The 22,158-nt window shown below is 36.9% G+C and overlaps 6 protein-coding genes across 8 annotated transcripts; 3 read left to right on the top strand and 3 right to left on the bottom strand.

Annotated features, from left to right (window-relative positions):
* Positions 3–2,840, top strand: LOC104788530 (probable pectinesterase/pectinesterase inhibitor VGDH2). The gene is made up of 2 exons (XM_010514301.1): positions 3–1,243; positions 1,934–2,840. Exons 1-2 carry the CDS (start codon positions 151–153, stop codon positions 2,620–2,622), a joined length of 1,782 nt encoding a protein of 593 aa, XP_010512603.1. The 5' UTR covers positions 3–150; the 3' UTR covers positions 2,623–2,840.
* Positions 4,098–5,588, bottom strand: LOC104788529 (protein FAM192A). The gene is made up of 7 exons (XM_010514300.2): positions 5,463–5,588; positions 5,288–5,362; positions 5,149–5,206; positions 4,942–4,997; positions 4,718–4,780; positions 4,559–4,636; positions 4,098–4,429 (listed from the first exon to the last, which is right to left on the bottom strand). The coding sequence occupies exons 1-7, from the start codon at positions 5,514–5,516 to the stop codon at positions 4,172–4,174; spliced, it is 642 nt and encodes a 213-aa protein (XP_010512602.1). The 5' UTR covers positions 5,517–5,588; the 3' UTR covers positions 4,098–4,171.
* LOC104788528 (L-cysteine desulfhydrase-like) lies at positions 8,611–10,677 on the bottom strand. Its single transcript, XM_010514298.2, has 2 exons — positions 9,191–10,677; positions 8,611–8,986 (listed from the first exon to the last, which is right to left on the bottom strand). The coding sequence occupies exon 1, from the start codon at positions 10,563–10,565 to the stop codon at positions 9,201–9,203; it is 1,365 nt and encodes a 454-aa protein (XP_010512600.1). The 5' UTR covers positions 10,566–10,677; the 3' UTR covers positions 8,611–8,986; positions 9,191–9,200.
* Positions 12,222–15,511, top strand: LOC104788527 (proline--tRNA ligase, cytoplasmic). Its single transcript, XM_010514297.2, has 12 exons — positions 12,222–12,315; positions 12,695–12,892; positions 12,989–13,078; positions 13,205–13,321; positions 13,402–13,589; positions 13,759–13,825; positions 13,962–14,084; positions 14,174–14,326; positions 14,407–14,691; positions 14,808–15,026; positions 15,135–15,228; positions 15,321–15,511. The coding sequence occupies exons 2-12, from the start codon at positions 12,710–12,712 to the stop codon at positions 15,383–15,385; spliced, it is 1,584 nt and encodes a 527-aa protein (XP_010512599.1). The 5' UTR covers positions 12,222–12,315; positions 12,695–12,709; the 3' UTR covers positions 15,386–15,511.
* LOC104788525 (probable polygalacturonase) lies at positions 16,367–19,615 on the top strand. 3 transcript variants are annotated; one of them, XM_010514296.2, is made up of 7 exons: positions 16,367–16,468; positions 16,942–17,021; positions 17,495–17,815; positions 17,915–18,035; positions 18,124–18,298; positions 18,393–18,463; positions 18,546–19,615. In XM_010514296.2, the coding sequence occupies exons 2-7, from the start codon at positions 17,004–17,006 to the stop codon at positions 19,262–19,264; spliced, it is 1,425 nt and encodes a 474-aa protein (XP_010512598.1). In that variant the 5' UTR covers positions 16,367–16,468; positions 16,942–17,003; the 3' UTR covers positions 19,265–19,615. The 3 variants fall into 3 exon arrangements, with proteins under 3 accessions (XP_010512598.1, XP_010512597.1, XP_019101744.1); XM_010514295.2 differs by lacking the exon at positions 16,367–16,468 and adding an exon at positions 16,475–16,708; XM_019246199.1 differs by lacking the exon at positions 16,367–16,468 and having other exon boundaries at positions 16,475–17,021.
* Positions 19,781–20,992, bottom strand: LOC104788524 (auxin-responsive protein IAA30). The gene is made up of 3 exons (XM_010514294.2): positions 20,503–20,992; positions 20,170–20,266; positions 19,781–20,051 (listed from the first exon to the last, which is right to left on the bottom strand). The coding sequence occupies exons 1-3, from the start codon at positions 20,870–20,872 to the stop codon at positions 19,997–19,999; spliced, it is 522 nt and encodes a 173-aa protein (XP_010512596.1). The 5' UTR covers positions 20,873–20,992; the 3' UTR covers positions 19,781–19,996.

Genomic DNA, 22,158 nt, shown 5'->3' with positions numbered 1-22,158 from the left:
CCAGCCTCATTAATAAACCACCGGGATCTGTTTTAGTAACAAAACAATCTCCTCCCTCTCCTAGTTACCTCCTTAATAAAACCGGAGGGAGAGAAAAAAAAAATACAAAAAAAGGAAATATATAAAAACCAAAAAAAAAAATATTGAAAAATGGCGGTTGGAAAAGTTGTGGTCTCTGTGGCATCCATCCTTCTGGTGGTGGGTGTTGCCATAGGAGTTGTCACGTTTATTAATAAAGGCGGCAGCAATGGCGACTCCAACGGTCCCATAAACTCCCATCAGAAAGCTGTTCAGACAATTTGTCAGTCAACCACAGACCAAGGCTCTTGCGCAAAAACACTAGAGCCTGTCAAAAGTGATGATCCAAGTAAGCTCATCAAAGCCTTCATGATGGCTACTAAAGAGGCTATCACCAAGTCTTCAAACTTCACGGATTCTACCGAAGGAGGCTTGGGGGCCAACATCAGCCCGACGAACAAAGCCGTTCTTGATTACTGCAAGAGAGTATTGATGTACGCTCTTGAGGATCTTGAGACCATTGTTGAAGAAATGGGTGAAGATCTACAACAGAGTGGATCTAAGATTGACCAGCTTAAACAGTGGTTAACCGGAGTTTTCAACTACCAAACTGATTGTCTTGACGACATCGAGGAAGCTGATCTAAAGAAGATCATGGGTGAAGGAATCGCTAACTCCAAGGTATTGACCAGTAACGCTATCGATATCTTCCATTCTGTTGTTACCGCCATGTCCCAAATGGGTGTCAAACTCGACGATATGAAGAATGTAACTGTTGGAGCCGGAACCGGAGCCGGAGCCGGCCCTGCACGTCGCCTTCTTGAGGACACCGACGAAAAGGGACTACCCAACTGGTTTGCTGATAAAGACAGGAAGCTTATGGCTAATGCCGGACGTGGTGCTCCAGCCGGCGGTGCAGCTGGTGATGATGGTATCGGTGAAGGCGGTGGTGGTGGCGGTAAGATCAAGGCAACTCACGTAGTGGCCCAGGATGGAAGTGGACAGTTCAAGACCATTTCTGAGGCGGTTAACGCTTGCCCTGACAAAAACCCTGGAAGGTGCATCATCCATATCAAGGCTGGTACTTACAATGAAATGGTCAGGATCCCTAAGAAGAAGAACAACATTTTCATGTTCGGTGATGGTGCTACAAAAACCATCATTACCAACAACAAAAGTGTTAAGCTTAACCCAGGAATGACTACTTCACTCAGTGCCACCGTTCGTAAGTCCCCAAAACCTTATTTATTGATTTGCATGGCTACATTGAGCCATTTTTACGTACTAACATTTTAATACATATGTACAACATGCAGAGGTTGAATCTGAGGGATTCATGGCGAAGTGGATCGGGTTTAAGAACACAGCCGGTCCATTGGGACACCAAGCGGTCGCACTCCGTGTGAATGGAGACCGTGCGGTCATATTCAACTGTAGATTTGACGCTTACCAAGACACACTCTACGTCAACAACGGACGTCAGTTCTACAGGAACATTGTTGTGTCCGGTACAGTGGATTTCATCTTCGGAAAATCCGCAACTGTGATCCAAAACTCTCTAATCCTCGTCCGAAAGGGAACCCCCGGACAATCCAACTACGTTACAGCCGACGGTAATGAAAAGGGTGCAGCGGTTAAGATCGGTATCGTTCTCCACAACTGCCGTATCATGCCCGACAAGGAGCTCGAAGCTGAGAAGCTAACCATCAAGTCTTACCTAGGACGTCCCTGGAAGAAGTTTGCCACGACTGTGATTATTGGAACTGAGATGGGTGATTTGATCCAACCAGTAGGATGGACCGAGTGGAAGNAGTGCCACCGTTCGTAAGTCCCCAAAACCTTATTTATTGATTTGCATGGCTACATTGAGCCATTTTTACGTACTAACATTTTAATACATATGTACAACATGCAGAGGTTGAATCTGAGGGATTCATGGCGAAATGGATCGGGTTTAAGAACACAGCCGGTCCATTGGGACACCAAGCGGTCGCACTCCGTGTGAATGGAGACCGTGCGGTCATATTCAACTGTAGATTTGACGCTTACCAAGACACACTCTACGTCAACAACGGACGTCAGTTCTACAGGAACATTGTTGTGTCCGGTACAGTGGATTTCATCTTCGGAAAATCCGCAACTGTGATCCAAAACTCTCTAATCCTCGTCCGAAAGGGAACCCCCGGACAATCCAACTACGTTACAGCCGACGGTAATGAAAAGGGTGCAGCGGTTAAGATCGGTATCGTTCTCCACAACTGCCGTATCATGCCCGACAAGGAGCTCGAAGCTGAGAAGCTAACCATCAAGTCTTACCTAGGACGTCCCTGGAAGAAGTTTGCCACGACTGTGATTATTGGAACTGAGATGGGTGATTTGATCCAACCAGTAGGATGGACCGAGTGGAAGGGAGAACAAAACCACTTGACTGCTAAATACATTGAGTTCAACAACCGTGGACCGGGAGCTAACCCTAGTCAGAGGCTTCCTTGGATTAAGATCGCTAAGAATGCGGCTGAGGTTGAACAATACACCGTGGCTAACTGGGTTGGTCCTGCTAATTGGATCCAAGAAGCCAACGTGCCCGTCCAGCTAGGATTGTAAGAAAACAAAAACGGTAAAAAAAAAATATATAAGTAAAGAATAAAACAGTATGTGATAATGTAAAGGTAACGATACGACATCGTCTACGGGGATCAAGGCTCTTTTTGTGCTACTATATATATAAGATAGGGTTCTAGACGTGTTGAGATGAAGTTTGTATTAAGATTCCTTTTGTTTCACCTGCAAAAGAGAAACAACAAAGTTTGTTTCATTTTTAATCTATTTTTTTGGTTCTAAATCACAAATTTTCTTTATACCAATTTGATGTATTTTTTCTATATATATTTATATATACTTGTCATTCATTCTAAAAAAATTTGATAACCAGAATCATTTGCACAAAGTTTCTATTTTTACACTTTCATGATTTCTTATAACTACAAAAATAAAAACAAAAATAAAATTAGACAAACCAAAAATTATTCCGAATTAGATGTAAACATGTACTGGTTTTGACAAATATTCATCTGAGAAATAAATTTTATAAACATTTTGCATTGCTATTGTTTATGTCTAGATAGATTTGTTAATTGTGGCAAATATTATTTTAATATGAGAAGTGTATGTTAACAAAAGCGAGCCTCCATACCGTAGCAAACTCTTAAGCCATTAGCAATTTCCGGTTTGATCAAGTCAACCATGTGAACCGATCCTATCTGTCGTGTTGGTTGGACCTGTCCTTAATCGACAATATTCCGGTTGTTTATACACGGACTAGAGTCATACTACAAGTGGCATTGGCTAAAAGCACTTGGTGGGTACACGTTCCTACGATGCCTTTGCTGAAGAAAGGTGTGAATTTTGTTGACGTAGAGTTCTTGTCTTCTTGATAATGATATAGAAGAACTAAAACCAGATCAGTTAGTTTGATATAATTCCGGTTCAGTTCGGTTCAATTAAATTATAAATTCTCTTATTTTGTTTTCGTTTCTCTGTTCAGACAATAGCTAGCATTGGTTGTAGAGAGCGGAAGCGGGAAATCAACTGTGACTGCGTTGTTGCAGAGATTTTACGACCCTGAATCTGGTCAGATAACTCTTGATGGAGTTGAGATCAAGACATTGCAGCTGGTATGGTTAAGACAGCAAACCGGGATGGTGAGCCAAGAACCGGTTTTGTTCAATGAAACGATCAGAGCAAACATTGCTTTATGGTAAAGGAGGAGATGCTACTGAAACCGAAATCGTATCTTCAGCTGAGCTATCAAACGCTCATGGCTTCATCAGTGGCCTACAACAGGTAACTTTAACCGCACCGAACCAAAATTCCAAAGTCGAATAGCTTAAACTAACCGGAACTTGATGAAGCCAAGAGTGCTCTAGACGCTGAGTCAGAGCGTGTGGTTCAGGATGCATTGGACCGGGTTATGATTAACCTTACCACCGTGGTGGTAGCACATCGGTTATCGACAAGAATGCTGATGTAATTGCGGTGGTTAAGAATCGAGTCATAGTGGAGAAAGGAAAGAATGAGACTTGACACCAAAAAGTTTCAATGTTTAGATTCATTGAGACTGTTTATAGATTCTTGTGTCAGTAAAACAAAAATATTAATCATCGTCCTCACTTTCATCACTATATGAGACTAAGCCTAACCCTGTTAGCAGAGGTTCAGTAGTTTTACCTGTAACATTGCCTTTAACGGAATCCAAAGAAGTCCGGTCGATTTGGCTGGCTGGTTTTCCATTCCCTGGAATCTCTTCCTCTTCTTTCTCAGTCGCCTTAGCCTTCTTCAGTAGTGGCTTGACTTTTACTATTGCCTTAAATGGACGAGTTGCAGGATTTCTTTTCCCGGTTGGTTTAACTTCCTGTAAAAGAGATCCAAGATATATATATATATATATATATATATTATCTTTGTGATTCAAAATGCTCAAATGAACACTTGTACAATTCTATCGAACATTCCAATTTGAATCACATGACATACACTCAACCTTGGCGGTAAGAGCTGGTGGTGGCGGTGCTGGATCCTTGAGTTCGTGAATGATAGCTGAACGTGCTGCAACCGCTGCCTGAAAAATTGACAATCTTAATCTAGCATCTTTTAACTTTGTTAATTTTGTGTTATTCAAGAATTCAAAAAGAAACTTAACCTGGAAACTACGAAGTTGCTCTTCTTCTTCATTTGCCATTTGCCGTTCATGTTCCCTCTTTGACTATAAGCAAAAAAAAAACAAGTGCAAATGAGGCTGTTATTATAACCCCAAGGATCAAGTCATGGTCACTAACACCAATATCTACAATGGTCAAACCATATGCAGTTCATTTGCAATATACTAGTTAAGTACTCACTAAACATGAAAAAAAAGTAGCTCACCATCTCCAGTTTATCAAGAAACTCAGTCTCATCTTCATCCAGAGCTTTAGGTGGTCCTGGAAAAATCCCAAATAGAAAGGAAGACTAATCTAAATTATCTCGTAAACTACACACTACAAAGGTTCTTCTTGACATAAGAACCGATCACAGCTTAAAACAACGGAATCAATACTAATACGGTTATGCAAAAGTATTAATGAGACTCACTATGCTTGAATCGTTCATTAAACTCAGCGTCCTTCTTGTCTTTGTTCTCTTTCAAAATCTGGAATTTGGTATATTAGGTCAAACAACACATTACAAGTGAGGAAGAAGAAGAACAAGGGATGTGGGAGTGAGAAAAAACCTCGAAGAGAGCCCTGTCTCTCTGGAATGTTCCATCTTCAACTCTTTCACCTCTTTCTTTCTTCGATTCATCTAACTGAATCACGAAAAATTAAAAAAACAAAAATTTAAAAATCGAATTTGAGAAAGCTAGGGTTTCGATCTAGAAAGAGACAAGAAACACACAAAAAAAAAACCTGGTCCTCCGAGACGAAATTTAGTAACCTAATTGGTTTTGTATCTTCAGCCATCTTCTTCTTCTTCTTCTTCCTCCTCTACGCAAACAACTCAATCACCGCTTTGCGTTTAGTTCCGGTGAATCCTTTTACTCTCCGAGAAACCGCCCGATGGATGACACGTGTCATTATACTGACTAAAATCTCAAGAGTTTTAAAATTCTCCAGAAATACCCATAGGTTTCCTAATCTATTTGGGTTTTACCCTACAGGTTTTATCTGTATCAATTTCGTACTTCGACTTTTTTGAAGATTGTACTTTCAAGTAGGTGAATAAAATAGACTAAGGGGGGTTATTGGATCCTTGATTTTAATGGATTTGAAATCCTTATAAGATTTGGAAATCCACATGGAATCCATGGATTTTAAAATCAAATAATATGGATTTGAAAATCAAATAATGTGGATTTGAAAGTCAAAGAAAGTGGATTTGAAATTCCTAGATAATAGAATTCAAAAGTTATAAAAGAAATAGAACTTATAAAAATAATTTCTCATGTAGCATTCTCAAGTGAAACAGTCCACATATTTGATGCTATTGTCTCTCTCCACTCGTCGGCATAGTCTCTTTGTTGTTCTTGGGTTGTAAGTACTTCAGTATTATCATCGTCATTAATTTCTTCAACAACTTCTTCTGCACTCTCGATTTCTTCTGGAAAAATATTCGTTCGACAAAACTTTCGCAGAAAATTATGTAAACCAACACATGCAAGTACAATCTTTGTTAGTGTTCCTTGTCAAAGCATCATTTAATATAATGTCCGAAATTATCATGTCTGATATTTACGTATTGTTACGTATTGTTATGTTCGTGCATGAATACTCTTTATGATTTTTACGTAAAAGCACTTTGACTGCATCGTAATAATAGTTAGCACCCAAATAACGTATTGTGAGTCTGTGTTATCATGTCATTATAACCTATTGTGATTTGGTTGAATTCTGTGTTATTAACTTATTATTATCATGTCATTATTTATTTCATTATTACGTATTGTGATTTTTTTTCCAAATCCACCCAAATAACTAGGTGGAGACCAAGGATTTCAATCTCTATATTTACAAGTAAAACATATTTTCAAATCCATCCAAATCCAATATGAAATCAAATCCATACTCAAATCTTTAATAATGAATAAGGGGTGATTTTAATTAGGATTTAGAATTCATACATCCAATAACACTGAATTTTAATAAAGATTTTAAAATGAATGATTGAATAACAGATGATTTAACTTGGATTTCTAAATCCATTAAAATCAAGGATCCAATAATACCCCCTAAGATGTGTTATACGGTCCAGTTTCTGACAAATTGTCAGCCCAAATTGAACACGTTAAATATCATTAAACTTGATTGGCCCAAAACTGTGTTGAATTGGAATAGATCATTTTATAATTTTTACAGGTCTAAATTATTATCTAGATCGAAATTAAATAGAAAAATATGTGCGATAACGTCATATTTCATTATATATTTCATTGATAAATATACATAGATTATTTGAAATTATCTAAATCTTGCTTAAACCTCTATATAAGCAGCACTAACGTTTTTTTACCATCGTAAAACCATCACAAGAAAAGTAAATTGTTTCTTCTTCTCGTTCAACAAAACAAGATGAATACTCCAACAGTTCTTGTTGCTATAATTCTCTTTACATGCTGTGTCACATCCCAAGTCACAGCAAGGATTCTGGAGCCAACTCCATCATTACGTAATGAAAAGCTCCATTGGTGGTACCACAAGCCACGTTTCCCATCCCCTAGAGCTGGCCACTTCCACCCAACTCCATTCAACCCACCACCGGAAGTTGCTAAATGCTTGGCTGATTGCAAGGAGGTAAAAACTTGTTTTGCAGATATCAGAAAAGCGTTCATCACCCACAAACCAGCTATTGGATCTGATTGTTGCGCCGCAATCCAAAATATGAAAGAAGATTGTGTGAAGACCGTGTTTGGATCTTTCCATAACCACTTCTTCAATGGCCTTATCAAAAGACATTGTTCTAACAAGGCGGTTTCATCTCCTGCTTTATCTCCTGCCCCTTCGCCAGCTTAGGGTTTCTTTTTTTTGGTTAGAATTCGAAGTATTGATTTATTAGGGTTTTTTTTTGTTTTTTTTTTAAGTTATGTTTTTTATTTTATAATCCACTTTGATCTTGATTTACAACTCGTTCTACCTATTCGAATAACAACATAAAGTCTTCTATAATTGAGTAATGAAGAAAAATTGTTTTCATTGCTTTAATTATGAGGTAGCAGTCAAAATTCACTTTGAAGGTCAAAGATTCAAATATACTTTTTTATAGAAAGAAAAAAAGCAATGGTAGTAAAAATCAGCCATCATAAAATTATTTCATAATGTTGCAATAGTATCAAACGGAATACAAATCAAAATAAAAAGAAACTTGGTTCAACAATAAAGGAAACGAAACCTTCAAATCTCCAAATCAATGCAAACGCATTATTAATAAAGTCTTCAAACATTTTTCATAAAAATAAAATATTCGATTAACATCTTCCAGCCTTTGATGATGTCTCTCTGCTTCTCGATATCGATATCGCTCTTCTTAACAGTCACCATCAAGTTACCGCTGTTAGCTTCACTCTTCTCTTCCCCAAGAGATATTTTGTGGATCACTCGCTAAGGAAGCTCATCGAGCTCATGCATCACTTTCTCAATATCGCTCACAAGTCTCTCAGCGAGTGTTCTAGAGAAATTTAAAACACATAATGAGTCATGTCTCGGCTTCATCAGAGAATCAACGCAAAACTCAAAATACATAAACTGATCCCTCAGAATGTATCTGAGAGAATAGAGATGAAGGAATACTCACCTTCTTCTCTGCCAGAGATTAAATGATAATAGCTAAGACAAGACAATATGAAACAAGTATCTCAGGTTTCTGCTATGATTTTGGGTTGATTGGACTAAGATAGAGAAAATATTCAGGAAACATACCACTAAATCCGAAGATTCCAGACATAATTCGAACAGAGTCGAAAAAACAAAAAAAAAACAATTGTTTTCATTACTCAAATCAGTCAACGACAATAATGACCTAATGAACGAAAATAAGAGAAACATGATGTGTGTGTAATACATAAGTATGAATATGCTTATTGTTTATCAATGTGGGATAACAAGTTTCAAGTTCAATTAAAGAAAAATTATTGGAATTTTACGAAACAACATTTGAATGCAAGAATGTTTGAGGAAGATAAAGTGGGCATCATTTTATTTGCAATAATCATCATACAGTGCCCGTTAAACGTTAAAAAAAACACTGATAAAAAGAAAGGGCCTCTCAAGGTTATTAGCATCTTCCATTGCAAGCCGCTCCTCCACAAGCTCATTAATAAAGTTACATCCGGATTCTTTGCCCGTGGCTCTTCCAACGCCTTATTGTTACACCGGATTCATGTGTTTGATCTATGAAAGAGTCAGAACGAGGCTCTTGTGGATTATCCACATATATATATCTGCCACCAAACCAACATCTCTGATTAGAAGAATGCAATAATCCCCTTAAATGGGTTTGATTCATATACAATCAAGCAAGTATCACCTAGAACATGGAAACAGAGCTAAAGTTGTTTGCTAGATACAAGGCCAAAAGGTAAGAAGCTCTTATGTTTAGAATCTACTCTTAGAAGATAAGCAAGATTGTAAAATTTGAAACATACCTGATTACTACTACACTGCGGGTAGGTTTTGACAAGTTATCTGATCCTTGACCAGCTCTGTTATTGCATCTCTCAATCTCTCATAATCCTCTTGTTTGTTATAAACCTGATGAGAAATCCGAACATACGCAGTAATTAGTCCACTCTCTTTGTCTTTCACTCCTTCCTCACCATCCCTCAATCCGAGAAAATAAACAGGAACCTCGACTGAGTAATGCACCCGCAGATATGACCGCAAATTGGTAGCATCTTCATCACTTTCAACACAGAGTTTTGAAGGTAAACCGATCATAACCATCCCAACACACATATCAGGAGGTGACCCGAGATTTGTTCCCCAGGCATTAGCAAGCATCAAACCCATTCTAACAGCCTCATCATGGTTCCTAATCATTATCCCTTCGATCCCTCCCTCAAATCTGTTTACAAACTCCATCACAGAAGGAACCAAAAGCTGTGAACTGTAATCCCTAGTCCCAATCCAAGCACTCTCTATAGGCAAACCATTTCCAAACTCATGAGACACCACAGGGTGATGTACATCAGACTCAGAACTACGTTTCTTACAATAGAAAAACGCGATAGACGGAGGGCAAAAGAACCATTTATGGAGGTTACTCACATAGTAATCAGCTCCGATATCTTTAACATCAACTTTAACACTACCAATGGCATGAGCAGCATCAACAAAAACCTGCTCCACACCTTCTTCTCTGCAGATTTGAACCAATTCTCGTACCGGCATCAAAACACACGGCATTGACGTTATATGGTCAATGATAGCTAACCTAATCGTTCTACCATTCGCTCTACCTTTCTCTAATCCTTGTCTAAACACCGAGATAATCTCTTCATTCGAATTCACAGGGAAAGGTAACCTAACCTCAACAGTAGAGCCTCCCACACGAGAGACGTAAGCCTGAATCGACTTCTTCACACTCTGAAACGCACAGTGAAACATGACTACGGTGTCATCCTTCTTGTACGTCCCTTGGGAGAAACACCTCCCCACTTTCTGAAGAACAATAGCAGCGGCGGTGGTGGCGTTATCAACGAGCGAGACCTCGTCAACGTCATCGGCGTTGATTAGGTCACTAATCACAGTTCGAGAAGCGAGGAGTCCACGACGGAGACCGTCGAAGTAGAACTCGTCAGGCTGACGGAGAAACCGAAGCTGCCACTCACGCTGCGCCTCGAGAACGGATCCAGGACAGCAGCCGAAGCTACCGTTGTTGATTCGAGCAATTCCGGTCTGGTGGTGAGCGAACTCGGACCGGATATCTGACTCGGTTATTAATCCAGCGAGGCGGGGCTTCTTCGGTGCGCGGTGATTGTGATTCGATGGATCGCCGTTACGCCGCTCGTCCGCCTCCATCGGAAGAAGCTAGGGTTTATTTTTTTTCTCTGGAAATCCCCAAATCGAGAGAGACTGTGGGGTGGTTGTTTTTTGTGGGTGGGTCAAATCATTTCACTGTTGCTACGTCATCGTCGATTTAGTGGTGCGGTAACACTTTTGCGCTTCCCGACAATTCAGAAAAAAATTTCAAAATTTCAACATTTTTTTTTAAAAAAAATTTGACATGTGATGATCGTTTGCACGATTAATAAAATTTAATCATACTATAAGTTTATGAAATTTCTCATTAATGAAAATATTAGGATTTGGACCGTCATTTCAATTTTGGGCCTTAATGGGCCAAAAAGGTAGGCTACTATATGACATGCGCGAGATTAGCTGACGATTGATAAAATTAGCTATTCATTCCATGACCTAACCATTATTATTCAAATGGATCGAAGATTAGTTTATAAATCAACCTGATTATTTTTTTTTTGCTTATTCCATATTTTTTATTTATTTTTTTCCTTTAATAACAAAAAAAAAATTTGTTTACATATACTCTCATTGGAAATGTCCTGAGGTACATATTTTGGCCAAAAACTCTTATCAAATTAGAAATTTACTTATATATATAAATATGGTACTGTTTCATATAATATATATACTTTAATTGTTACAACATAAACACAAAATTAATATTCATCCTAATCGTAAATACTATTTTCAGTGATAAAAATTGGTTTGGTGTTCTTAAAATTATTGTTATGTAGTGGAATATTTGTTTATGTCTGAATCTCATTATATTCTCTCAACTCTGTCTTTTATTGGAACCGCACCCATTGTAATTAAAACTCTTTCATAAGTAAACACGTGTAATAAAATTTGTTTGATCATTAAATTAAAAAATGTTAAAAATAGTAAATAAATAAAACCATTAAAAAAATGGTAAACCTATAAGATTTTAGTAACATAATCATATTTTCATAATAATCTCAAATTTATATCGCTATTCAATAAATGTCTGGACTAAAAAGATCATAAGTATTTTAGTATTATATAGAAATAATTGATGGTCGTTAACTTGTTGTTAAATTAGTTAACAAAAAGATTCACTCAAGAGACTGAAATAAACAAAGTAATTTGAAGTATTTTATTGAATGATCCCGGAATATTTAAAATTTAACTTTTGAAAACAATTGGATAAGTTGAGTGAAAGGACCAACAAATACATACTGTTAATCTCTCTAAGTGGCAGACCCAACATAAATTATTAGTGGTGGCAGATTGTCACTAAATCAAAGCCGCTACTTTGACCATATTTTTGACATTTTTTTTTTTTTTAATTTGACATGTAATGATCGTTTGCACCTTGTTAGATTTTATTTTTTTAATCATACTATATAAGTTTATTAAATTTCTCATTAACTAAAATTTTACGATTTAGACCGTCATTTCACTTTTGGGCCTTAGTGGGCCAATATAAGGTAGGCCTACTATAAGACATGCGAGATTAGCTGACGATTAATAAAATAGCTATTCCATGACCTAACCACTATTATTCAAGTTGCAAATGGATCGATTAGAATATAAATCCATCTTTTCTCCATTAACTATAGTATAATTAATGCCATCGAGCGTTGACTTACTGACCAAAATATGGGCTTTGGCCCATGTAAATTTGGTATAGTTAAAACGCTCTTTGCTCTCTCTCTCTTCTACTACTTTATCTTTGCTGCTTCATTTTCATCTCCGCCGTCTTCTTCTCAGCTCCCCGGCGAAATTGGTAACGTTCCTCTTCTCTTTAGCTCAATCGTTCTCTTATTGTTCTGTGAATCGACTGTGATTTTGGTCATATCTCTAGTGAATCTGTCGTCTAAGATTGTCTCGACACTCGTTTAGTTTTCCCTTGGACGTCTTTTAGTTTAATCCATTGTTGTATCTCTTATGTTCCGTAGCTTTTTAGTTTTCTCCGGCTTTTGTTTTTGTGTCAGATTGCTTGTTTACTCTGTCAGTGGAGAGTAACTCGATTTTCGTTTGACTAAAATCTCAATCGATTCACGGATCTTGAAGTAGCTTGCGATTTACTAATCCATTTCATGAACTTGGTGGTGATACATAGCTTTGATTGTAAATGTATTTCGTTTTTTTGTTAATGCATTCAGAAGAAGAAGTTTGAAATGGATGGTCCAAGTGAAAAGAAAGAAAAGGTTGTAAAAGAAAAGGTTGTCAAGGAAAAGGTTGTTAAAGAAAAGGGTGCAACGTCTGGTCAGGGTGGAAAGAAGAAGAAGGATGTCAAGAAGGAAACGGGACTCGGACTCAGCGTTAAGAAAGATGAGAACTTTGGGGAATGGTATTCTGAGGTTTGTTTATTATGCTCAAGATGATTGTTTTTGACCTTCTGTTTATTGTCCCAAAGAGGTTACATGACATGTGCATTTCTTTATGTTTTTTTCCAGGTTTGTAAACACGAGATGATTGAATACTATGATATCTCTGGATGTTATATTCTTAGGCCATGGTCAATGTCGATTTGGGAGATTATGCATGTGAGTATCGTCACTTCTATATTGTGTGTTGTGTCAATTACATTGATAGGAAGTGTTATCGAGAGTTGGAAATATAGAAAAGTTTGATCATTTTGATTTCATTCATTTCCATGCTCCCATTTCTAGGCTTTCTTTGATGCGGAACTCAAGAAAATGAAGGTCAAGAATTGCTATTTCCCTCTGTTTGTATCTCCTGGTGCCTTAGAGAGGGAGACGGACCATATTGAGGGATTCGCCCCAGAGGTGTGTATATCTTATATCTTTGAAGATTCTCTCTTTGTGACAAAAAGGCCTTCTTTTGACAGATTTGAATGTTTGTTTAGGTTGCTTGGGTTACAAAGTCGGGTAAATCTGACTTGGAAGTCCCACTTGCCATTCGTCCAACTAGTGAGACAGTGATGTACCCTTATTTCAGCAAGTGGATAAGGGGCCACCGTGACTTGCCTTTGAAACTTAACCAATGGTGCAATGTTGTTAGATGGGAGTTCAGCAACCCGACCCCATTTATCCGGTATGTCATTATCATATTCTCCTTTCTACATTTTCTGTTCCTCATGTTAGTACTTTTCTTCTTAAGCTAGTCATTGTTTCTGCTGTCAATATTCGGCTTGGTTAGGGTTTAAATCTTCCACACAGAAGTTTGGTCGCCATAGCTTATTGCCTGACCTATTTAATTGCAGGAGCCGAGAGTTCCTTTGGCAGGAAGGACACACTGCATACGCCACAAAAGAAGAAGCAGATGCAGAGGTAGGTGAACTTAAACATTTAAAATTTTGCATGTGATCCAGTCTCTCCCTTTTTTCCCTTCAAAAAAGGGTTATATTAAGCAGTTCAACAACATTCAGGAGAAGTCGTTTCATCATACTGATTCTATTGTTCATAGGTCCTTCATGTTTTGGAGCTTTACCGTCGCATATATGAAGAGTATCTCGCAGTCCCAATTGTGAAAGGTATGAAGAGTGAAAATGAGAAGTTTGCTGGGGGACTGTACACTACAAGTGTTGAGGTATGTAATCTTTGTGTTTTGTTTCAGAGGCACTATCTTTTTTCTTGCGGATTTACTCGTTATGAATAATTAAAACTTTGATTTTATAGGCTTTCATTCCCAACACTGGTCGTGGTGTACAAGGTGCAACCTCTCATTGTTTGGGTCAAAACTTTGCAAAGATGTTTGAGATCAACTATGAGAATGAGAAAGGAGAGACAGCAATGGTGTGGCAGAATTCATGGGCCTACACTACTAGGACGGTAAATACTTGAACTACTTAGATAATCTTTCCTCATCCGTTCTATAGCTGTTAACTTTTTAACTTTAAACCTTTGTATAGATTGGAGTGATGATTATGACTCATGGAGATGACAAAGGCCTGATACTCCCTCCTAAAATCGCACCTGTGCAAGTTGTTGTGATCCCTGTGCCCTACAAAGATGCTAATACCCAAGGAATTTTCGATGCTTGTATTGCAACTGTATCTGCCTTGTCTGAAGCCGGGATTCGTGCTGAAGAAGATTTAAGGGACAACTACTCTCCTGGATGGAAGTATTCAAACTGGGAAATGAAGGGTGTTCCTTTGAGAATTGAGATTGGACCCAGAGATCTGGAAAATGATCAGGTCAGTCCGTTGGACATCTCCTCTATTTCTTCGAATATATATAGTAGTGAAGTACTTGGTTTGCATGCCCATAGGTCAGAACTTGTTTTTAATATCTCTCGTTTGAATCCCCATAGGTCAGAACTGTGAGACGTGACAACGGAGTGAAGGAAGATATCCCAAGAGGTGGCTTAGTCGAACACGTTAAGGAACTGCTTGTGAAGATCCAGGAAAACATGTTTGAAGTTGCAAAACAAAAGAGGGAAGCATGTGTTGAAGTGGTTAAGACTTGGGATGAGTTTAGCAATGCTCTTAAGGAGAAGAAACTCATCTTAGCTCCCTGGTGTGATGAAAAGGTACATTACGACAAAAAAAAAAAAAAAAACTCTAATTCCGTCTTCTGGAATCAAACTGTGAGAGAATGTAGTTATCAACACCTTTACAAATGAATTTCGTCGTTGCAGGAAGTGGAGATAGACGTTAAGCAACGTACTAAAGGTGAAACTGGAGCAGCTAAAACCCTGTGTTCTCCATTTGATCAGCCAGAACTCCCTGAAGGTCAGTGACAAAAAAGCTTTTTGAGAAGTTTTTTGTTCAGAAAATTTAGATACAAAAAAGCTTCAATGTTTGTTTGTTTTCGATGGATGCAGGTACTCTCTGCTTTGCTTCAGGAAAGCCTGCCAAGAAATGGACTTACTGGGGCAGGAGTTACTAGTTAGTTACTAAAATGTTCATTTACTTTTTTTGTTTGTTTGTAAAACACTCCCTCCCTTAACTCAAGTGCATTGTGCGTTGATTTGATATTTTGAAGAAAAATTATTTGAGATTGCATTAAGGATTTTATAATGATCTCGTTAAAACTTATTGGGTTCCTCGAAAGATTCTTCATTTTCTCTAATACTCATGAGTACAATATACATAATTTTTCCAGATGAGTATTAGAATCAAAACCAAACCACAAGCAAGATCGTCTCTAACTAATAGTAATATATGATAAAAGAAAGAAAAAAAAAAACAATGCGTAATACAACTGATAATCCGGTCAATGATGGTATGTTTGGTGAATTGTTCTAAATAAAAGGGGGTAATTAAGTATAGTAATTATCGATGTTTTGTATCTCCAAGTGACTCCAGTAGTCGAGCGGTTCCCCACTCCGGACCTCAGAGAAAGTCTCCGGTTCTTTGAGAGGATTAACCTTCGACCTTCTCATTATTATTATTACATATTGTAGTATTTGATCTAAACTCTTTTTTTAATATAGAAGCGGAAAGAGAAGAATTATCAAAAAAGAAGAAGAATGAATGTGTGTAAGTAAAATTAGCAGAGTCAACAACTCTCACTAACGGAGGAGACACACGCCACGTGACACGTGATCCGTTATTTTCTTCTTTAAATTATTGACATATGAAAACGACACCGTTCGTCTCATTATAACTGATGATGAACAACAAGATGTAAAAAAAAAAATTAATAAAATATTACATAAACTTTTCCCCAAAAAAAAAAAACAAAAAACATTTTCTTTTCTACAGAATCCATGATCAATCAATCAATCTTGTTAGAAAATTTCATGTCAATTTTTCTCCTCTTTTTTTTTTTTTTTTTTTTTTTTTATATATAAATACAAGTCAATTAGTTCGGATCACATGAAATACGCTGTTTCCTTCACCCAAAATTTATAAAAATAAAATAAAAATAAAGTGATTCGATAATACAGAGTGTTTGAGTTCATAAAACAGAGTGTTTTCTCTCTCCCTCTGACCCTATTTGTCTCTTTGTAACAGAACATCGAATAAGGTATCTCCACAACTCTTAGATATCATCGAATGTTCTTCTTCTTCTTCTTCTTCTTCTTCTTCTTTAATTATGCTTTTTTAAAATTAGATTTACTCTTTAGTCTTTTCTTGGGTATATATCTTAAATCTCGCCATTATCGTACGGGAAGGAAGATAATGGGAAAGGGTACGGAGGAGATGGACCTACTGCTTGAATTTTGGCGGGCACAAACGGTCTCTTTCAATGATTCTCTTGTCCAGTGTGGGTTCCCCAGTTTCCTCTCACCACTGTCCCATCTAATCACTCTTTCCAACTTGCTCTGGCTATGAGATAGATAGTGATAGAGATAGAGATAGAGAGAGAGAGAGATAACATTTCTTTCCCAAAACTTTTGATTTTTTTTTCACTATCTCTGTGTGACTTTGAGTGAAGGAAGTAAGGAGCTTAGAGAGATCTCTCAGATTGTTTGTCAAGATCTTTTTTTTTTAATTTAGGTTTCCTGGAAGGAGGGAGCTTAAGGAGAGAGAGAGAGAGAGATCACAGATCTTCTTTTCATATGAAGAGATCTTTCCTTGTAAGTCTCTTTTTGACATAACTTTGTCACTCCCAATCCTCTGTCTCTCTTAATCTGGTCATCTTTGTCTTTAAGATCTGAAATCTTGTCAAAAAGGTTAGGTTAGGCTTAGAAATTATTATCCTATAATTCACTCTTCAAAATTTTTTATCTTTCTTCCTGATTTGATGTTTGCCTTAGGTTAAAAATGTGGTTCTCACACCTAACTTTGCTTCCTCCAGTGTCTATTGTGTGTTATGTGTGTTATCAGAGTTCCCATATAGCTTAGAGACTTGAGAGAACATCATAGGATCACAATGTTCTACAATAGTTGGAAAACATTGTATTTAGAAATAAATGTTCTCACTGTTTTGCTCATTGCTAAGTTTTAGAGATGAAATGTTTTGACTCACACCGCCGCACTGTGCTTCTTATGTTTGCTATATCTATCAGAGTTTCCATTTAAAAGATTGAGACAATGTTTGGCTTTGCAGCTCTTGTATGTGCTCTTGGTACAAGCCTTCTATGGTGCTTGGTCTAGTAGTGTTGGAGGAAGCCTGCATTGTGAATATTCCAATTTAGCGAATCTTCACCGGCCTCACAGCGTATCCATTACAGAGTTTGGAGCCGTTGGTGATGGCGTGACTCTTAACACTAAAGCCTTTCAGAATGCTTTGTTCTACCTCAATTCTTTCTCTGATAAAGGCGGTGCCAAGCTTTTTGTTCCCGCTGGTCAGTGGCTTACTGGGAGTTTCGACCTTATCAGTCACCTCACCTTATGGCTAGATAAAGGTGCAACGATTCTCGGATCAACGGCAAGTCTCTCTACCACCTTTTACAATAGTTGCAAGCATATACACTTTTGTTATATGAACTGTGATCATCATCACTTATACAACTTTATTAATGCTCAGAGCTCAGAGGATTGGCCAGTGGTTGATCCATTACCATCATATGGACGTGGAAGGGAACTACCTGGTCAAAGGCATAGGAGTCTTATATATGGTCAGAATCTCACAGATGTAGTCATAACAGGTACTACTACTAGTATAGCTTTTATATGAATTGAACCGATGATGTTAGTCTCCGCTATGTTGTCTGATGATACTACCAAAAATTATAGGCGAGAACGGGACAATAGATGGTCAAGGAAGTGTATGGTGGGATTGGTTTAGAAATGGAGAGCTAAACTATACAAGACCTCATCTTGTTGAGCTCATGAACTCTACTGGTCTGATCATCTCAAACCTCACATTCCTGAATTCGCCGTTTTGGAACATTCATCCTGTTTATTGCAGGTCAGCTCACTCTTATTATGCATGATTCGATTTTGAAAATTCCGCCAAATTTTTCTCTTTTCATGTTCTGATATGAAGTTTTTTGTCTGAACAGAGATGTTGTTGTAAAGAATCTTACAATTTTGGCTCCTCTTGAATCTCCAAACACAGACGGAGTTGATCCAGGTGTGTTTTCTTGTCAAATGTAGCAAAAGAACAGTTCTCTTGTCAAATCATTTCCCTCATTTACCTTTGTTTCTATTTGCAGACTCATCAACTAATGTTTGCATAGAGGATTGTTACATAGTTACCGGAGATGATTTAGTGTCGATAAAAAGTGGATGGGATGAGTATGGAATATCTTACGCAAGACCAAGCTCCAAGATCAAGATCATTAGGTTAACAGGTCAAACTACTTCAAGCTCAGGAGTCTCAATAGGAAGTGAAATGTCAGGAGGTGTATCCGAAGTATATATCAAAGACTTACATTTATTCAATTCGAGTACTGGAATCAGGATCAAGACTTCTCCAGGAAGAGGAGGGTATGTCAGAAACGTTCACATCTTGAACGTGAAGCTCGATAATGTAAAGAAAGCGATAAGGTTCACAGGTAAGTACGGTGAACATCCTGATGAAGATTTTGATCCAAAAGCGCTCCCAGTTATCGAGAAAATAACGTTTGAGAATGTTCATGGCGGTGGGATCGGTGTTGCGGGTCTTCTTGAAGGTATAGAAGGAGATGAGTTCAAGAATATATGTTTCATTAATGTCACTCTTACATTGAAGAAGAAGAATTCGAAGAAGTCTCCATGGGAATGCTCAAACGTTAGAGGCTATTCACAGTGGGTTTCCCCGGAGATTACTTGTGATTCTTTGAAAGAGAGTATATTCCCGGAACATCAATCTGATTGTTTTGGGTTGTCGGAAAATAATCATCTGGAGATATCAAGTGGTTTAGGTAGATCACCATGGTTACTTTCTTGGTAAGTTACTGTCAAAGTTTTGAAAACAGTTTGCTTGATTCTAAAGAAACCTCTTTCGATTTCTCATTCCAATTTTTCCTTCGGAGGTTTCGTTTTCTTACAGTGATATGCTTTCATATTTTTTTTTTTTGCTGTTTTGTTGTAATTTGTAAATTTGTGTGCAGTGAGAAAAAATAATCAGAGTGGCTGAAGAGTTTTTTTATTTTTCTCTTTCTTTCTTTTGGTTTTTGTTTTTTTCTTGTATGAGCTTTTTAATGCTTTGGTGAGCGGAAACCAAGTGTAATATCTCCGACAGAGTCTTTTGGAATTTTTTGACAATTATTTTTCGATCTCAATTTCCATAACTTTAACTGTATGTCAGTGTTGTTTACTCAGTAAAAGTAATAAAAATATATGGAAATTGTCTTCAATCTCTTGATTTGGTTAAAAACTAGTTTTACTTTGTTAATACTTGATATTTTATGACTACAAAGTAGTTCTAATAAACCAAAAACATATAACATTCTCAAATGAAATTTAGTGAACTGAAAAGGGTTTGCATTAGCTAAAACTTGTTTGAAAAAATTGCCTCCTTACAAGTTACAACCGATTTTTTATATAATGTAATTCATAAACTAGAAACAAAAATTTGAATAAAATCTCGAACAAGTGATTTACATCAAGACAAAACTAACTTTTTCCCCACACCACTGTATTGGTCAATCCTAGATTCAACACCCTTTGCTTTTTTAAAACATCAGTAGTGGTAAGCTCTTGAGATCTTCAGTCTTCTCACGCTAGACAAGAACATCCTACAATAATCAATTAAGTCCCCTTAATTAGATTTCTACATAATCATTATGTCCTTTATAAACATACTAGTATTAAAAATGTTTAATAAGAGATTAATAGATAAATAAAAGTACTTACTCCCATGGAACATCTCCAACCATCATCCAGTCACCTTCTTTGTCTGCGTACGTTAGCACATGACTCTTCTCACTACACATCTCTTCTTCTTCAGCCCCTGTTTTAACAAATTATTACCATTAGTTTTTCAATCTTATTTACCATCTTAAATGCTAAATTAATGGTTTTGGTCTACATGCAAAGAGATATAACTAGTTGTTGGAAGGGTATCTATTATATTTAATTATATGATCTTAATCAGGTAAATCATCAAATGATTCTCTCTTAACAATACTAAACTAAAGTATTAGTCAACATGCAAAGATATATGTGAGTTTGTGTGTGGACACTTACAAAGGATTGAGGCGTTGAACATGTAGTCGAGAGTTGTGATCAAATCATGGTATCCATTAAGAGATAGAAGATCGATCTTTCTTCCGATAGGAACTCCTTCCATGTTCACCTTCACGTAGAAGCTTCCGACGCTATTACACTCGTTTTGATCTTCTTCTTCCATGATCATCATTTCCTCATCAGCCACACCCACTCCACCATACTCATGGTTTTCTCCACCGTTGTAATACTGTCCTGACGATGATCCGAAGCTGAGTCCGAGCCTCAGGTCCGTGCTTAAGTTCCGAGTATTACTCGAAGACACACCAAACGGGTTGCTTTTGCAGCTGCTCTCTATCGATGAAGACGATGAGCTTCTCCCTCTCCCCATTATTCTTTATTTCTCTCTCTATGATTTTATCTAAAACAAGTGATTAATGATTTGAACGTGTGTGTTATATATATAGACGAGGAATTTTTTTTTTGCTTTTGTATGTAATATAGTAAAATATTGCTTAGAAGGAAGAAGTAGTAATATTGAAATGGTCTTTCTGATACAAAGCAGTATTGGTTTTTTATAGTATTATATAAAAATATGGAGATGGTGGAATGATGAGACAGTGTTGTTAAAGATGTTGTCCATGTAGCAGACAAATTACACGTGTCAGTCGGACACTTGGTCAAAGTGTTGGTTTTGACTTTGTGCTCGGATTTTTTTGCTGGGTGTGTTCTAATTTAATTTTTTGATTGTTTCAATGTGTAGTAAAAATACTCGACTCCTAGTACTCTTTTGTTTTTTTTCTTACCAAAATTTACTACTACTATACTAATAAAAAGACTGTCTGATTTCTTTACTAGTACTCCCTCTGTTTCACAAAGAGTGTCATTCTGGAGAAAATTTCTTGTTTCACAAAAAATGTCATTTTACATTTCCAATGAGTGTTTTAATGCTAAATTTTCTTTTTTACCCCTAAACCCAAAGCTATTTTCATTGAATTTTGATCATTAATCACTTAATAAATAGGGGCAAATAAGTATAATTCAAACTTTTCTTAATTTGTGTGAAATGTGTCAAAATGACACTCTTTGTAAAACAGAGGAAGTATTAGTATTGGATTTTACTATTTTAGTTATATGTTTAAATTAATTTATCTGTTAAAAAGAATATAGAAATGACTAAGATCGTGTGCTTGATTTGGCTTCATATCTAATGAGACAAACAAAAAATGAAAAATCAAATTTTAGCTTTAGATTTAAGAAATTATATTGGAGATATATAGTATGCTCTAAACCGTATAAGAACATAATTTCTTAAATAAATACTACAGTATAGACCAAAAGTACAAATTAAATTGTTAGAAAAAACATTTATTAATCCGGCCTAATTAATTCAAGTTCAATGCATGAGATTATCGTGACGCGCATTGATGCATTCGTGGGTTCGACAAACACCACTTCCATAATTAAGGGTTTTCATTCTTTTATAACCGAGAGACACTTTAAAACAAATGTTTTTCTCAAAGCACTAAAACAATACTCTAATTAAACGTCTGTTAAAATTAATTATCAACTGCTAAACACGTCTCGTTTACGTCATCAACTCTCTAATGATGTTCTTTAATTATGACCCCCCAAAAAAAAAAAAATATAGTCTACGTGGATTCCATCGTATCTAAG

Source organism: Camelina sativa, chromosome 5 (assembly GCF_000633955.1).
Source record: "Camelina sativa cultivar DH55 chromosome 5, Cs, whole genome shotgun sequence".
Lineage (NCBI taxonomy): Eukaryota > Viridiplantae > Streptophyta > Magnoliopsida > Brassicales > Brassicaceae > Camelina > Camelina sativa.
The sequence above is the reverse complement of the archived record's forward strand: the minus strand, read 5'-3'. Positions and strand labels throughout refer to the sequence as shown.

Excerpts from the sequence above, each read along its gene's own strand:
- LOC104788527 (XM_010514297.2), top strand. The coding sequence starts at position 12,710 with ATGGATGGTCCAAGTGAAAAGAAAGAAAAGGTTGTAAAAGAAAAGGTT. Across the intron at positions 14,085-14,173 it reads TGTACACTACAAGTGTTGAG|GCTTTCATTCCCAACACTGG; the intron begins GTATGTAATCTT and ends TTGATTTTATAG. Across the intron at positions 14,692-14,807 it reads GAGATCTGGAAAATGATCAG|GTCAGAACTGTGAGACGTGA; the intron begins GTCAGTCCGTTG and ends GAATCCCCATAG.
- LOC104788530 (XM_010514301.1), top strand. The coding sequence starts at position 151 with ATGGCGGTTGGAAAAGTTGTGGTCTCTGTGGCATCCATCCTTCTGGTG. Across the intron at positions 1,244-1,933 it reads TTCACTCAGTGCCACCGTTC|AGGTTGAATCTGAGGGATTC; the intron begins GTAAGTCCCCAA and ends TACAACATGCAG.
- LOC104788524 (XM_010514294.2), bottom strand. The coding sequence starts at position 20,872 with ATGGGGAGAGGGAGAAGCTCATCGTCTTCATCGATAGAGAGCAGCTGC. Across the intron at positions 20,267-20,502 it reads GTTCAACGCCTCAATCCTTT|GGGCTGAAGAAGAAGAGATG; the intron begins GTAAGTGTCCAC and ends TTGTTAAAACAG. Across the intron at positions 20,052-20,169 it reads GTTGGAGATGTTCCATGGGA|GATGTTCTTGTCTAGCGTGA; the intron begins GTAAGTACTTTT and ends TGATTATTGTAG.
- LOC104788529 (XM_010514300.2), bottom strand. The coding sequence starts at position 5,516 with ATGGCTGAAGATACAAAACCAATTAGGTTACTAAATTTCGTCTCGGAG. Across the intron at positions 5,363-5,462 it reads ATTTCGTCTCGGAGGACCAG|TTAGATGAATCGAAGAAAGA; the intron begins GTTTTTTTTTTG and ends TTCGTGATTCAG. Across the intron at positions 5,207-5,287 it reads GAGACAGGGCTCTCTTCGAG|ATTTTGAAAGAGAACAAAGA; the intron begins GTTTTTTCTCAC and ends ACCAAATTCCAG.
- LOC104788528 (XM_010514298.2), bottom strand. The coding sequence starts at position 10,565 with ATGGAGGCGGACGAGCGGCGTAACGGCGATCCATCGAATCACAATCAC.
- LOC104788525 (XM_010514295.2), top strand. The coding sequence starts at position 16,498 with ATGTTCTTCTTCTTCTTCTTCTTCTTCTTCTTCTTTAATTATGCTTTT. Across the intron at positions 18,036-18,123 it reads CACAGATGTAGTCATAACAG|GCGAGAACGGGACAATAGAT; the intron begins GTACTACTACTA and ends CAAAAATTATAG. Across the intron at positions 18,464-18,545 it reads CACAGACGGAGTTGATCCAG|ACTCATCAACTAATGTTTGC; the intron begins GTGTGTTTTCTT and ends TTCTATTTGCAG.